At 44.3% G+C, this 15,040-nt stretch overlaps 2 protein-coding genes across 3 annotated transcripts; one reads left to right on the top strand and one right to left on the bottom strand.

The window, feature by feature from the left end:
• Positions 1 to 1,106: 1,106 nt before the first annotated feature.
• On the bottom strand, positions 1,107 to 4,046 carry LOC124681267 (uncharacterized 31.7 kDa protein in traX-finO intergenic region-like). Of its 2 annotated transcripts, none has more exons than XM_047216200.1 (8): positions 3,927 to 4,046; positions 3,546 to 3,664; positions 3,352 to 3,434; positions 2,976 to 3,097; positions 2,081 to 2,245; positions 1,868 to 1,961; positions 1,463 to 1,637; positions 1,107 to 1,369 (listed from the first exon to the last, which is right to left on the bottom strand). In XM_047216200.1, the coding sequence occupies exons 1-8, from the start codon at positions 4,012 to 4,014 to the stop codon at positions 1,337 to 1,339; spliced, it is 879 nt and encodes a 292-aa protein (XP_047072156.1). In that variant the 5' UTR covers positions 4,015 to 4,046; the 3' UTR covers positions 1,107 to 1,336. The 2 variants fall into 2 exon arrangements, with proteins under 2 accessions (XP_047072156.1, XP_047072157.1); XM_047216201.1 differs by having other exon boundaries at positions 3,352 to 3,431.
• Positions 4,047 to 11,231: 7,185 nt separating this feature from the next.
• Positions 11,232 to 14,753, top strand: LOC124681265 (glutamate receptor 2.9-like). The gene is made up of 5 exons (XM_047216198.1): positions 11,232 to 11,511; positions 11,598 to 12,910; positions 13,005 to 13,311; positions 13,388 to 13,797; positions 13,905 to 14,753. The coding sequence occupies exons 1-5, from the start codon at positions 11,232 to 11,234 to the stop codon at positions 14,490 to 14,492; spliced, it is 2,898 nt and encodes a 965-aa protein (XP_047072154.1). The 3' UTR covers positions 14,493 to 14,753.
• Positions 14,754 to 15,040: the final 287 nt, after the last annotated feature.

The raw sequence follows: 15,040 nt of genomic DNA, 5'->3' as shown, positions 1-15,040 counted from the left end.
GTATTAGATTAGTTATAAACTATATTTTCATATTATAAGCCTTTGGTGTTATGATTGTCAATATCCTTTCTTATATTTTTGGTTAAACTTGATAAAGTGTGATTTTGACTAAACCTAAAACACAAGCTAAATAAAACGGAGGGAGTATGTTTATAAATACAAGTAATGTATGGCTACGAGCGTACATCGTTAAAAAAAGCACTAAACATTTGCAAATGTAATTTCTTCTCACAAACATCACATGATTATAATGTGATAATTATACATAAACAAAAAAAATACTTCAATGAGAATCAATGTACATAAACAGGCTTTCTCAACACACATGGTTACTTACTCTTACGAACAAACACACACACATCCTACTTCTATGAGTAGTTTTAAAGATAGAGCACATATATCTTGAGGGTGATGAAGTCATTACAACGTCTTGTTGTTGACGAGCAAGTTGCATACCACTGAAAGAATATTCCCGACTAATTCATGGAGTAAACTCGGGTAGGTGGTGTGCTAACTAATGCTACTAACTTAACACGCACAATCCATAAAATAGACTAGTGTTATATGCATGACACTACTTTATGTTACTTCCCACTATAACTAATCTTACGATCAAAACTAGAACTTTAATGTATGTATCAATCAAATTATATGAGAACGATTTGCATGACTCATTAGCTAGAATTGGTACCTATCTAAAGCTAGTGCGACATGTTTGGCTTAATCATCCACCTGAACACCTTTACCTGCTATAAACGTTATCTTGGAATAAAGCTTCTCCTCATTCCTCACTAAAAAAACACTAAATAGTTATTCAACTTCATGCCTATCGATATATGCATGAATATCTCCGACCACCAGGAAACTTCAATTGGTCTGAACTTCAATCCGACATCCTGATAAATCCATATTTCCACCAAAGAATAAGAGGACATCCGGCAAAGCGCCCATACTCCCACAAACACAAGGCGCCGTGAGCACGCCTAAAGGAGCAGTGCTCCAAACTCGAATCTGGAACCAAACAGTCAACACATGCAATCCACCATTTGCAAACCATTTGCACAATTTTCCTAAGGAAAGAAATAACTCCATGGACCAACATGTCGTGTTCCGATAGATTCTATCGCCCCAAACATCTCATTCCCACTTCCTAGATAATCCATGTACATAATCGATTGATATGAAGAGTACCATTCCATACTTTCCATCACTTAGTTAAAAAAAACACAAAAGGGGAAAATAGTAGAACGACCATGGTCTTCAAATGCCTTTGTTCAGAGAGCGGAGCGTCAGTAAAGCATAAAGTTGCAAGTTAGCAGCAGCAGTTTATCAGAACTCATTCATCTTTTGCTAACGAGGTATCTGCTGCCTGGAAATAGAAAACAATTGTCACGGTCGTATTAAATGCCTTGGTGAACAGAATACAGAAAAAATACCACGGAGAACATCAATTTGGTGGTACCTTGTTGGACATAATGAAATCCACTACAGCGCTTGAAAGTTCTTTACGATGTGCAGTGTAGCAGTGATTTGCTCCCTCGATGACCCTGAGTTTATGATTCGGTATATGCTTCGCAAACTCGTATGCATCTTCCGCCGGAATGAGCTCATCAGATGAACCATGAACTGTGAAGAAACTGAAAAAAGACAGTAAAATTATCTGGAAATTTGCAACAGGTTGGTTTATATAGCACAATAATGAAACCGTGGCGCAAATGCACAAGATATTTATTGTTCCCAATCCTGCGAATGCGTGGCAACGACAATTTTACTGAAGGTAATGGCAACATGTTTGTGCCACGTGGTGACACTTGTTTCAGTTGGTAGCACGAATATAAGGGTAATGATGGCTAAATTAATTTCTGACCTGCATTCTTTGCTGATGGAAAGGCTTGCTTCACGCATATCAATGTTTATTCTTTCCATCAAGCTTTCTTTTGTTACCCTGTATAAAACCTTTCCTACATTGCAACCAACATATAGTCAATATGACAATGGAAGACAAGTTTGGATATATACAGCATACCGAATTGTTTCAGAAAGTAGCTTCAAACAGGTAAATGCTCATCACAGTCGTTACCTGACTTGCCTGTGACGTCAATGTAACCTTCCTTGTTGATCCTGTCAATAAAGTCTTTCCCTAGGCGTTCTTCAATGCCTTTCTCTAAATAAAATCGGCCAGACAAGTTGACAACTGTGTGGACATCGTCGTACATGGAAGCATACAGAACAACCACATCTCCTCCTGGATAAAATAAAATGCAAATTCTATGGCTAAATTTTCTAAATTGCGAGTTAAATGTGCAACGAAAAATACAGTAAGCATTTAAAGCAGTTTCAGAGATAAGAGTAAAGATAGAAAGGGTATCTATTTAGTTAGAAAAGAGATCTATTTAGTTCCGATGACAAGAGTGTAATCTATTTGGCAGTTAGGGATCCTATTCTCAGGGTCCAACTCAGTCCTTTCTGTAGACGAGATAACATGCATTCCATATGGATTATAGCCGACACTGAGAATAAACATGGATAACGTATTATCTTAACTGCTATAATTTCATGACATTTACTAGTAATGGATGTCTGAGCAAGAAAAGAAGTAGGATACAAACAGAGCAATATACTGGATGAAATATGTTCCACGTATTTGACAGGGCGGCAGTCTAGGATGCACAAAAGGAATATGTTTTGTAGCCAAAGAATAATGACGTCAAATAAATTATACAGATAACACCTGCATCACAAAATGATCTGACGTACAGAGATGTGACATCTTGGCTTTGATGTTTATGTACTAGGATCGATACAGGCAAGAATATCCTTCTGGTTCTACCATCTAAACTCAAACATACACTCTGTGTCCAAGTTGTTGAACTAAACAAACTCTTCCACCTTCTAGTTGCACAAATTCAATTAAAGCAATTAACAACAGCAATTATAAGCACAACTATACAAAACGAACAATATATATCACGTACCCTTGCTGTGACCAACAATAGCTGTGACATCATACTTGTCCTGATTAAGATATGAGACAACAGAATGCAAGTCGTCAGCTTCTTTCCTGTAGTTGCCGTACTGGAACTCCCCTTCACTTTCTCTGAAAACATATGTTCAAAGGCATAGTCCGAATGAGGTTATGAACCATGCACATTTATATGAATTTAAGTTACATAGTTAAAACAATGTACCAAGAAACAGATATGCAAAGTTCTTCTATTAATTTACTTGTCCATGGGGAAATTGTAGGTCATACAGTTAAGTGACACCTGAAGCTCAAAGTGAAAAACATGTATCTCAACTCATCTAGTTGCATGACTACCTTTAGACAAGATAATGTTGTGAGCAACTTACCCGTTCCCACTGAAATCAAAGCGAAAGACACTAATTCCTTGTCTTGTTATTGCATCTGCTAGATCAACAATGACGCCACTCTTCTGCAAACAAGCATTAAAATCCATTATACAGGTGATAGAATTTATTGCTATGACATTTTAATTCTAAAGACGATAAGCTAGACTTTTTCTGGTGGCGACTAATATGTATACCTTGGAGGCCGTAAAGCCATGACACAAGACTACAATCTTGTTCGAACCCGTTTGATGCAGTATCCCCACAAGTTTCTCTCCATGCTTGTTTGTTATGACTACCCTGTGTTCTGTAGCACCTGTTTCAGAAACAGCATACAGTCAACAATTTGGTAAAACAATCCCAAAAACGTTTGGTGTTTTTGACCATCTGAGCATTTGTTCACAGTAGCACAGCAAAGCATCTCATCTAAGGTCGTGTTGTGCAGATTGAGGTGGCCTTAGGATTGTCTGCGTGAGCATTCACTACGATATCAGATTTGATGTACGGTCTAGTTCTGAACCCCTAATTCACGCACCCAATAGAAGGTACAGCAAGGTGGGATTGATAAGCGGACTCACCGGGCTCGGAAGCAACCTGGGAGGAAGCGGATTGCGGCTGCGCCATGGTTGACGGATGGCGGCGGCGGGCTCGTGCGGCACCTGGCATGCGAGGAACCCTAGGCCGCCCGCGTCGCCGGCTGCAGCACGAGGAGGAAGAAGGAAGGATTCGCTGGGCAAGTGGAGGAATAGGAGGAGGCCGGCTCTCACGCCGTTGGATTGGGACTTTGTAGGACGGTGATACATACACGTGGCAAATTTATTTGTGACTCATACGAAGTTGCAAGTAATTTTTTCTTAGGCGCCTGAGAGAAATCGTACTTTACCCACCTTCGATTTATACCTTCTTTAAAGTTGCGAAGTTTTGTAAATCTTGTTTTTAAAATAAAAGGAATTTTGTAAATCATCCGAAACCTACTTATTCAGAGCATTTTTTGCTAAAATTATGACTCACCTAAAATCAACGCACTTTTTTTAAAAAAAAGAGAGGTTGAGACTTCAGCCTCTAAAAAATGCATATGTCTTTTATTTACATTTTATTCAACAAAAAATGGATAAGAGCATACATCAAACTATCGAAAACCACCACCTACAAACTCGACAACGAAAGAAGAAAATGCCAGCAGAGCCTTATACCTTTAAAAAACAAAAAACACCCCACTAGTTAGGTACCCGGAGGCATCACAGAGTCACCTTATGGTGAAACATGAGCACTCATTCAGACCAGCAGCATGCTCTGCGTGTCCTCGCTTTAGAAGTTGTCACCTTTGACGAACCAAGGAGCCAACTCAAGGGCAGAGATCTGCATAGCCCTTGTCAGGTTTGCCATCGACGCCGCCGAAGTTCCAAACAACGCCTACACGTCGCGAGAGTCCATCTTGGCACGTCTGTCACCGAGACCCCGTTGCATCATGCCACCAGGTTTCACCATCGTCGACGTGATAAATACAATACTGGTCCACAACTAGACCCGTCCAGCCAGAGCTTGTTTCAAAATGATGCCCCAAAGAGGTAGAATGACATCGAAAGTTTCACCATCGTCTGATCCAGGAGATCCAGATCTAGGATTTCCCTCGGAACATATGTGTAGGAGGGGGGTAGTGACGACGCCTTCAACATGATAACAACGCCCACATGCGCGACCATTGTTAGCCTTGACCGAATGGAGCTTCGCCTCCCATATCCGCCACAACTCTGCCTTAAGGAGGTCGACCTGACAAATCCGACCACCACCACTAGCCCAAAACAGCGATAGCCGCCTGATGCATGTAAAACACATACATGAACTTTTTAGTTTACTGATACATATCCCCACATGTTTTCAACATATATGATGTTATGTCAATATTTCATCAAGAGAAGCATCTGGAACGCTTGGACCTCATGAGAGGGGTCTAGAGGCCCAAAAGAGGGCAGGTGGCGTGCCTAGTAAGGGTGGGTGCGCCACCATGGCTCTTTTAGTCATCGGGCCTACGATTCGCCTGATTCTTTCTCCAACCGACTTTATTTGACCTAAAAACTCCTATATATACGACCCCCAGGGTTCCCTCGAGGAGAGCGCCGCAGAAACACCAAAACACCAAAACAGAGGCTGAAGTTTTCGAGCAGCGAAGATTGGAGGGGAAAACTCCATCGGAGCCACCTCCGGAGGGATCTCCACCTTCTCCAACTTCTTCAACATCATCACCATGATGAAGGGGGTTAATCCACCCCTGGGCTATGGGTTTGTGGCAGTAGCTTGATCTATTTTTCTCTTGTTCTCCATAGATCTTAGTATCATATAAGCTGTCCAACATGATTATGGTCATATATGTAATTCCTATGTGTTGGATCTTTATTCTATGATATTGATATATGAGATTGTAATCTATTATGTGTAATATGTATTGATAGATGCATATCATGTACCCCGTTCTTAAGTGCTTGTTTTGATCCAACTTGTATGCAAGAACATATGTGGGGATAAGTGTGTATTACATGGAGTAACATGTTTGTAGTGATTGAATGGTGACAAAAAAATTCATGATTTATTATGGTTTTATCTTTTCCTTTGATGCCTCACTAGGGATAAAGTGATTGCGTGTGCTATGTTTATCATGTGATAATTGTGATAATCTTGTTTAATCAAGGTAGCATATTTGATATTCAAACATCATGTCTAAATACTTAAGGCTATACTCTGTTAATTCTTAATACAAGATTGCTTGGAGTTTTCCCTTTCTTGTTAAGTATAAGAGAGATGTGTTGCATCATCCCTGTGTTAGGACCACATATAAAAAAAATGAATTAGTGCTAGGAGGAACTAGACACTAAATGATATAGTAGAAGCGAGACCTCGGCGTGAGAATTCCAGAAATTCGTTCCTGACAGGATTCAAACTCTGGTCTTTGGGGTGCGCCACTACGACCCCAACACCACTGGGCTACCCACGTCCTCATGTTAGGACCAAATATGACATATCCATCAGTCATTCTGGCCTCCATGATTTTTATGCTTTGTGATTCTTAGATGCTTTATTCCTCCAATCAGCTCATAGGCTAACAATGAGTCCGGTGTAGAGCCATCACGTGCACATTGTTGTGGCAAAGTCTGTTAGAGACATGCGAGTACCACCTGCACGTGGGTTAAGGGGACAAGGCCTACGTGGCGGGAAGATGAGGTTGCGGTGTTCGACACAGATGAAATTATGAAGACCACGAGAAACTCACGCATGACACATGTAGATGGGAAAGGTGCAATGTGGCCTCTCTTCTTCTTGGTCGGAGGGCCTCAAGTGTAGAGAGAGAAGAAGAGGAACGGCGTAAGAGCATAAGCTAACTAGTGGGGTCCATGACCACTTCATCGTTGTTTCCATGTCAGTGCCCCAATGGGAGCCGATGGGTGGACCTTACATATCATGTTTGGAATTGATTGCTTTGAAACAGCCATTCTGGGCATTTTGTGTATACCTAGATCAAAAGTTGCCATTGAGTAAAGAAAAGCCCAAAAATCAGGATAAATTAAAATTACTATAAGCTTCATGAAGTAGTGGTGTGCTGGTTTTGTGTAGTTCATCCAGAACACCATAAAGGCAACTAGCCACAGTGGCATTTTAACAACAGAGCCAAAACAATGCATGGAACAAGTTTTAGATGAGAAGTGACATTGTTATTATAATCTCCTTCTCTGACATTTCATTTGTAAGTCTGTAAACATATTTGCTCTGATTATTAAATAAACTTGACTATGTACATTATCTGAACTTGCCTAGAAACCTGGACTATCTTTGCATGCAAGGGCAACCATTGAATAATATTCCACCCTAAAAAATCATTAAATAATATTACCGTCTCCTTCTATGACTTTTCATTTGTAATCCTGTAAACATATTTGCTCTCAACGAAATCGACTCATCATTTCAGCCATAACGTACGTGGCAATAACTTTGACATTTGTTTTAGAAAATCACTTTGACACTGCAATGCGTCTATTTCAATTTTCGCCACTCGCGTCAGCGACATTGATTGGGCTTTATAGAAAACCAATTAATTACTTGTCAAAAGAATCAAATGAAGCAGATTTAATCAGCCAGCATCAGCAAGAGTTTGGCAGTCGGAAGTTCACGGAAGTTTCATCCCACCTCCGTAAAATGCATATATGCCTTTTTCTTTGCGGGTCTCTCTTCTTGGAGATTCATGAATACGTACTGGTATCATCAGTGACCGACCAAGATACTACGTCGTTGTCTTTTCGACATACCGTGTCAACCAAGCTGCCAAGAAGCGGCATACAAATATGATGACACTGGTCTACTGTATGTCTGTATGTCAAGGCTTGTGCTTGGGTACACTTCCTCTCCCGAACTCATCAAGGGTAAAGTGATCATTAGCCCTAATCAATTGATTAATAGATTAAATTAAATTAGCCCGCCCAATCCCATATCTACAACATGTACGTCTACATATGGCATACCGTATTTTCAGCCAGCCGCACGTACGTATACTACTCACGCTTTGCCCTACCCACGCGGTCGCTCTCACGTCTCTGCTCCAGTGCTCCTCGACGACGACCATTCATCAATTCTGGCTATCTTCAACTCTTGATCACCACTAGATCGGGCGGCCATCTCCGATCTTCACCAAGTCCTCCTGAAGTCGTGCGTCCCCTTGTCGTCGCCAGCCACGATCCACTCCAAGTCGTCGGCTCCTACGTCCTCGTCGGCCACAACTCCAGGCAGCTCCTATTATTTCCGTGATTTTATTTCGTGTTGGGACGGACATGTCTGTTCATCCCTGTATTTTTACCTGTCCACTCGTTGTTTGCCGGACAAGTGATCGGACTGTCTGGCAGCAAAAACAAACATGTTTGAGCCGGCGCCTAAAACCGTAGAGGTTTCGTACGTACAAATGACCAACATGTATGTATCCGCGCATATGCAATTGGGCTGTAAAGGTTTGTGCAGGGCTAATGTACAGAGTAATTATTTAGAAATCAGTTATAAAAGATCATCATGCTCTTAGTTATGAAGGGGTAAATCTCAGTCGTTCTTGTGTGTGTCAATCAATAAGACCGGCCTTTGGGCTTTCAGATGCATGTGCTGTCTTTGATTGAAATGTATTTTTGTGCATTTTGTGATATCAAAAAATTCCACTAAAACCGCAAATACATCTCCACATCCTACGTGCTCGGAGAGTCGTTTCCCAAAAAACATTGTGTGGCTTGCGTAAATGATAAAATTTGATGCTAAAATGAGTCTATACACAAAACTTCTTTTGTCTTTGTAAATAGCCCACAAGAAAATTCGGTTTTCACGAAACTTTACGTGCGCATATAGAATGTGGATATATACGGGCAAATGTTTTCCGGTATCTTATAACATTGTGATGTTTGTTTTCCTCTCTCTCTATATATGTGCGTCCGGGAGCTGAAGTTAATTTCATATCAATTATGTATACATCACAGTATGCTTCTTCTAGTTGTACACTAAAACCAGAAAGTTCTTTGCATAATTAACAACGGAAGTAGATATCCACACAATTTAGTACTCGCGGGGATTCTCTCCGCTCAAGTTGACTTTCTGCAAAACAAGCATCCTCTTCAAGGGCAAGTATGTAAAAGTTCTATGATCTTCTCTCAGTAACACTGCAGAGAAACAATGGGTTAGATAAACTATGATTCAATTCTTTTATGAAAAAATTATAGGTCAAAGAACACTAGATCTTCTCCAAGCGCTTCGAAGATACACTTAGACAACAAATTCCGTATTGCAAATTAAAATCACGACTAGAATTATGTAGTGGAAGGAGTATAAATGAAACCATAATGAGATCTTGCTATTCAAAGACACTCTACACGATTCAAAACAAAGGAGCTCCTTTGATTTATAGGAAAGAAAATAAAACATAGGAATAAAAAAGTGTAAGATTGGAATTTCATGCGTAATTAAATCCTATAAAAAGATGAAGTGTGTTTGATTGTGATAAATGATTTTTTTTCATGAGGTATGACCTAATATTTTTTTTCTATAGGATTTGTACTACATGATTGGTATAGAATTAGTTTCTATAAATTAGGTTCATATGAATCAAACAACTTATGTAGCAATTTTTTTGTGAGATCTAAATCCTACACAATTTCTATGCAAATCCTATAAATTAAAGAAGAAAGCGTAGCATGTCTTTGGTCTCGGGTTTTCCTGTCTGTCTTTGGTCACGCGACTCCTAGACTGGTTCCTCCCCTGCCACGTACACGCTGACGCTGCAGCAGATTAGTTTTTTTGACGACGCTCTTACGGCATCTCATAGTAGTAGGCGATTCTTTGATCGATGTGTGACGGCGCGATCCTGAACTGAAGCCGTTTATAGAGGCTTTTTACGGTAGGGACGGATAAATACCAACCGTCCAAACTAACTAATCAAACAGCTCAGATTTATCAATACTTGTCAACCATAGCACTAGTATTTTATCTCCAAAGGGCAAAGTCGGTATATGAAAAACAAAATATATTGAAGATCCTTATAATAGCTTTTTACCTTACTTATTCTCATAATAATAACTTTCCTATTTTAACTTTCCTTACACAAACGTGCATGGCTAGCAAATCTCAGACACGGGATAGGTGTATGCATGGGTAGCAAATCTCAGACACGGGATAGGTGTATGCATGGCTATCAAATCCATTCGCGCGCCCACCGTACGGGTGAGAAAATAATAATTTTGAATTGCATTAAATTTTATTATATATTACAAATATAAGTAAAATTCAAATAAATTTGTAGTAAAAATCAAATTAAATAGTTTTATTCCTAGTTGTTGTTTCGGAAGGCGTGGTAGAACCACTCGTAGGTGGCGGCATTTGGCTCATCGTCTTTGATGACGTTGCTAGGGTCAGGGCTGTTGGTGCTCGCGCCACTGTCTCCTCCTACACCGTCACTCTATCTCGAAGCGTCGTTGCTGTGTGTGAGGCGACAAGGTGGTGTCAGCAATGCCCCAAGGTGCCCCTTTGTGTCTTAGGTATGCCCGTGGGCATTGTATATTTTTTTTTGGGTTGCGCCGGACCGGAGTCGCGTTTAGGGCCACGGTTGGGCTATTGTGGAGGGCTATTGTGGCCGCGACCGGATATTCTCTAATTTATACTAGTGCCAACATTCTCTCTGTATCAATGAATAAGGCTTACAAATTTAGTTAAAAGTTAGCATCCTCTAAGTTCGATAAATATTGTAAATAAAAAATAAATATTTATGATACCAAATCAATATTAGTAGTAGATTCATTGTAAAATATATTTACTTCATGGTGTACATATTTCTATTTTGTTCTTTATATTTGATCAAATTCTATAAATTTTTATTTTTTTGTTAAATTTATCAGTATTGTTCATCGGAACTAGAGGTAGTACTTCAATATTTTTTTACGGGTGCTATTTCAAAAGTTTATGTCCACGGCACATTCTCCTCTTCTTACAATTTTTAACTCACATTCTCCCTTTCTCATGATTTTAACTCAACGTTCCATTTAGGTCTGAACCTCTTGGTGGAGGCATGGAGGTCAATCGTAATACCAAATCAAATCAGTAATACCGTACGTTTGGGAGTAATAAATCAAATCAAATCTCTTCCGAATTTGGGAGGAAATAAAATAATAATACCATACCTTTGTAGATATGCCTCAATACTACTAAGCCGCATGACTAGTAAATTGTACCGTAAAACATCTCCGTTTATAAATACTACCAAGCGGCACTAGAGCTCACTGCAGTGCACGGACACACCTTCCACAGATAGGTAGGAAGTGATCGATCGGGCATTGGCTGGTTGCTGCTCTCGGTGCATGCAGCGAGCGAGAGAGATGGCGAAGCACCTGCTGCATCCACGCTCTTCTTTCTTCCTTGTCGTCCTATTGGCTGCGCTGATTTTGTACCAGGTCCAGGTGTCCACCGCGCAGAACGCGCCGTCGCAGGGCCGTGTCGGCGTCATCCTGGACTTGACGTCAGCGGTTGGGCACAGGCGGCGGACCGGCATTAGGATGGCGGTGGAGGACTACTACGCCGCGCACCCCAGCTCGGCAACGAGGGTGGAGCTCCATTTCAGGGACTCTGCAGGGGACGTTCTTCGCGCCGCTTCTGCTGGTAAGCTTAATCGCCCCCCGCTTCACCCGTTAGCTATCCGGGCATTCTGGAGATTTTGCTTAGCTCTCGATCGACTGTTGATGCAGCGGTGGACCTGATCAAGAACGCGCAGGTGCAGGCCATCATCGGCCCTCCAACCTCGGCCGAGGCCGAGTTCGTGTCCCGCATCGGCGACCGAACCCACGTCCCCGTCCTATCCTACTCCGCCACCTCCCCGGAGCTGACCGCGGCGCAGACGCCTTTCTTCGTGCGCACCACCGCCAACGACTCCTTCCAGACGGCCCCCGTCGCCGCCGTCCTCGGCGCCTTCAACTGGCGCGCAGCGGCCGTCATGTACGAGGACTCGCCGTACGGAGCCGGCATCCTTCCGGCGCTCGCCGACGCGCTCCAGGGCGTCAGCACCAAGATCATGGACCGCGCGTCCGTGCCGAGCGACGCGGACGACGCCCGCATCGACGCGGTGCTCTACCGCCTGATGGCGATGCCCACCCGCGTGTTCGTGGTGCACATGCTGTATCCTCTCGCCGCGCGGCTCTTCCGCCGGGCGAAGAAGGCCGGCATGATGTCCGAGGAGTACGTCTGGGTCGCCACGGATGGCGTCGGCGGCTTCATGGACAGGCTCAGCCCCGAGGACGTCGACGCTATGCAAGGCGTCGTCAGCCTTCAGCCTTACGTGGAACTGACGAACGACGTCAAGAACTTCTCGGCACGGCTTAGGGAGAGGTCACGTCTGGAGAACCCGAGCGACGCGGATGTCGTGGACTCAACCTTGATGAGGCTCTGGTCGTACGACACGGTATGGGCAATCGCCTCGGCTGTGGAGGCGGCCGGTGTCCCCAGCCCGGCGTTCCAGACACCTCAGCAGGGCACGGCACTAACAGATTTGGACCGGCTGGGGGTGTCGGCCACCGGAGCAACGCTCCTCAAGGCCGTGCTCGCCACGACGTTCGACGGGATAGCCGGCAAGTTCAAGCTGGTAGACGGGCAGCTCCAGCTGCAGGCGTACGAGGTGATGAACATCATCGGCAAAGGAGCAAGGACGGTCGGGTTCTGGACGCCGGAGTCCGGGATCTCTCAAGATTTGAACCCTGGCAGCTCCAAGGCGCTGAAGCTGAAGCAGATCCTCTGGCCAGGCGAGCCACGGTCCACTCCGAAAGGCTGGACCGTGTCGCCAAACGGGCGGATGCTCAGAGTTGCCGTCCCGGTGAAGCGCGGGTTCAAGCAGTTCGTGGACGTCTCAGAGAATTTGACAACCGGCGAGACAAAGATCACGGGCTACTGCATCGACGTGTTCGACGAGGTAATGAAGAATTTGCCCTATCCAGTCAGCTACCAGTACGTGCCACAAAATGTTAGCTCCAACTCTTATACCAAGCTTGTGGACATGGTGCGAGATCAGGTCAGTACCATTTACCATGACAACAAAACTACCACCCCACCGTCAACCGATTTCAAAAGGTGGATATGTAGTTAATTGATTGTTACACTTGCAGGAAGTCGACATTGTCGTCGGAGACGTGACGATCAGGGCAAGCAGGATGGCCGACGCGGACTTCACCATGCCCTTCACAGAGTCGGGGTGGTCAATGGTTGTAGCGGTGCAGGGGACGAGCTCCATGTGGTTCTTCGTGAGTCCGATGAGCAGAGGCCTCTGGCTTGCCAGCTTCGCCTTCTTTTGCTTCACCGGCTTCGTCGTGTGGGTGATTGAGCACCGGATCAATCCCGAGTTCCGGGGCACACCGTGGCAGCAGTTTGGCCTCATCTTCTACTTCTCATTCTCAACACTCGTCTTCTCACAGAGTAGGATTAATCGCAGCTAGCTTCCTTGTTCTATGTTTTTCTGGATGATGGCTTCATCTAATTTTATCGATTTCAGAGGAGAGGCTAGAGAGTAACCTGTCGAGGTTTCTGTTGATCATATGGGTGTTCGTGGTATTGATCCTGACATCAAGCTACACGGCGAGCCTGGCGTCGATGCTGACCGTTCAGCAGCTCCTGCCGACGGTGACCACCGACGTGAGGGAGCTCCAAAAACGCCACCACGACATTGGGTACCAGGAGGGAAGCTTCATCAAAGACTCCCTGGTAAGCATGGGCTTCGATGAGCGGAGGCTGAGGACATACAAGACGGAGGATGAGATCGCAGACGCGCTGTCGAGAGGCCCAGCTAACGGCGGAATCGCCGCGGTGTTCGACGAGATCCCCTACCTGAAGGTCTTCTTGTCCAACTACTGCGAAGGCTACAAGATGGTCGGCCCCATCTACAAGACCGACGGCCTCGGATTTGTAAGTGCAACACCATTCAAAAAGATGCAATCGATCACCGTATGGTTAGCATCCCTGATTGCTTGTCTGCTTAATTAGCATGCATCTTTGTGGTTGTCGATTGACAGGTGTTTCCCAGAGATTCTCCCTTGACGGGGGATGTGTCGCGGGGGATAGTGACGTTGGCGGAAGGGGAGAAGATGACCAAGATTGAGAAAGCATGGTTCGGCGATACAGCTACCTGCCAGAGCGCGAGCAGCCTCAGCCACAGCTCTTCGTCCAGCCTAATCTTCCGTGAGTTCGGCGGGTTGTTCCTCTTAACCGGCGTGGCCTCCAGCCTCATGCTCCTCGTCTACCTAGCCACCTTCGCCTACCGCGAGCGCCACGAGCTCCTGGCAGCAGAGGCCACCGCCGACTCCGGCAGCGTGCCGCTGTGGAGGCTACGCGCGTGGCTGCAGCACTATGACACCAAGGACCTTCGGTCCCCCACCTTCAAGAACGCCGGTGAGTCCGCGAAACGGACGCCGAGATGGACCGGAGAGAGCCCGAGGAGCGGCGGGGCGAGTCCGTTCAGCGTGCGTTTCAGCTCGGAGATGAACGCCGCTTCTTCACCGGAGGACTCGCCGGCGTCAGAGCTGGATAACTCATCCCAGCAGGGTGTCCAAGAGGCAACGACCTCTCAGACTGTGGAGATGGCAACGTCAACGGCATCTTAACTGCACTAGATTACCAACTTCCGTCTTGTGTGGAGTCGGGCCGCTACTTGCAAGGGAGCGAGCAAGACTGGCCGCAGCCGGATAGATCATGTCAGTTTTTTTTTTGTGCTTGTACAAATCTCCATGTTTGGACCGCTGATTGCTCTGTTCTTAGCGGTGACGGGAAGATAAATAGTGGTCTCCGAAATAGGAAAACTGTACTTGTATATTTCAAAAAAATGGAACTCATATTTCTTATATGGTTGGAATTAGGAGCATAGCTCAAGTGGTTATGGAAACAGATGTATAAACCTAATGTCTGGAATCAAATCCTCATGAATGCGAATTTCGGTTTTGATTCGTACTTGAGGACAAAACTATCTTGGTACTTAAGCAATTTCTTCTTAGGATTAGGCTTGGTAGTTAACCAAGATGAAAAATCCTGGTACTCGTCATGCTTAAAAGACGTCATGCTTAAAAGACGGTGTGCATCCTTACTTGGTGCAGGTGCCGGGTAAGTGAAATTCTCCTCAATTTCAAAAAGCGTCTCACACTCGAGACGGGTGGCT

Source organism: Lolium rigidum, unplaced genomic scaffold, assembly GCF_022539505.1.
Source record: "Lolium rigidum isolate FL_2022 unplaced genomic scaffold, APGP_CSIRO_Lrig_0.1 contig_38089_1, whole genome shotgun sequence".
Classification (NCBI taxonomy): domain Eukaryota; kingdom Viridiplantae; phylum Streptophyta; class Magnoliopsida; order Poales; family Poaceae; genus Lolium; species Lolium rigidum.
Note: the sequence above shows the minus strand (reverse complement) of the source record. Positions and strands in the feature narration are given on the sequence as shown.

Bases quoted from the DNA above. Each gene is read 5' to 3' on its own strand.
- LOC124681267 (XM_047216200.1), bottom strand. From the start codon at position 4,014: ATGCCAGGTGCCGCACGAGCCCGCCGCCGCCATCCGTCAACCATGGCG. The intron at 3,665-3,926 runs GTGAGTCCGCTT...TTTCTGAAACAG, and splicing joins CCAGGTTGCTTCCGAGCCCG to GTGCTACAGAACACAGGGTA. The intron at 2,246-2,975 runs GTACGTGATATA...TATTTTATCCAG, and splicing joins TATTGTTGGTCACAGCAAGG to GAGGAGATGTGGTTGTTCTG.
- LOC124681265 (XM_047216198.1), top strand. From the start codon at position 11,232: ATGGCGAAGCACCTGCTGCATCCACGCTCTTCTTTCTTCCTTGTCGTC. The intron at 11,512-11,597 runs GTAAGCTTAATC...CTGTTGATGCAG, and splicing joins TCTTCGCGCCGCTTCTGCTG to CGGTGGACCTGATCAAGAAC. The intron at 12,911-13,004 runs GTCAGTACCATT...TTACACTTGCAG, and splicing joins TGGACATGGTGCGAGATCAG to GAAGTCGACATTGTCGTCGG.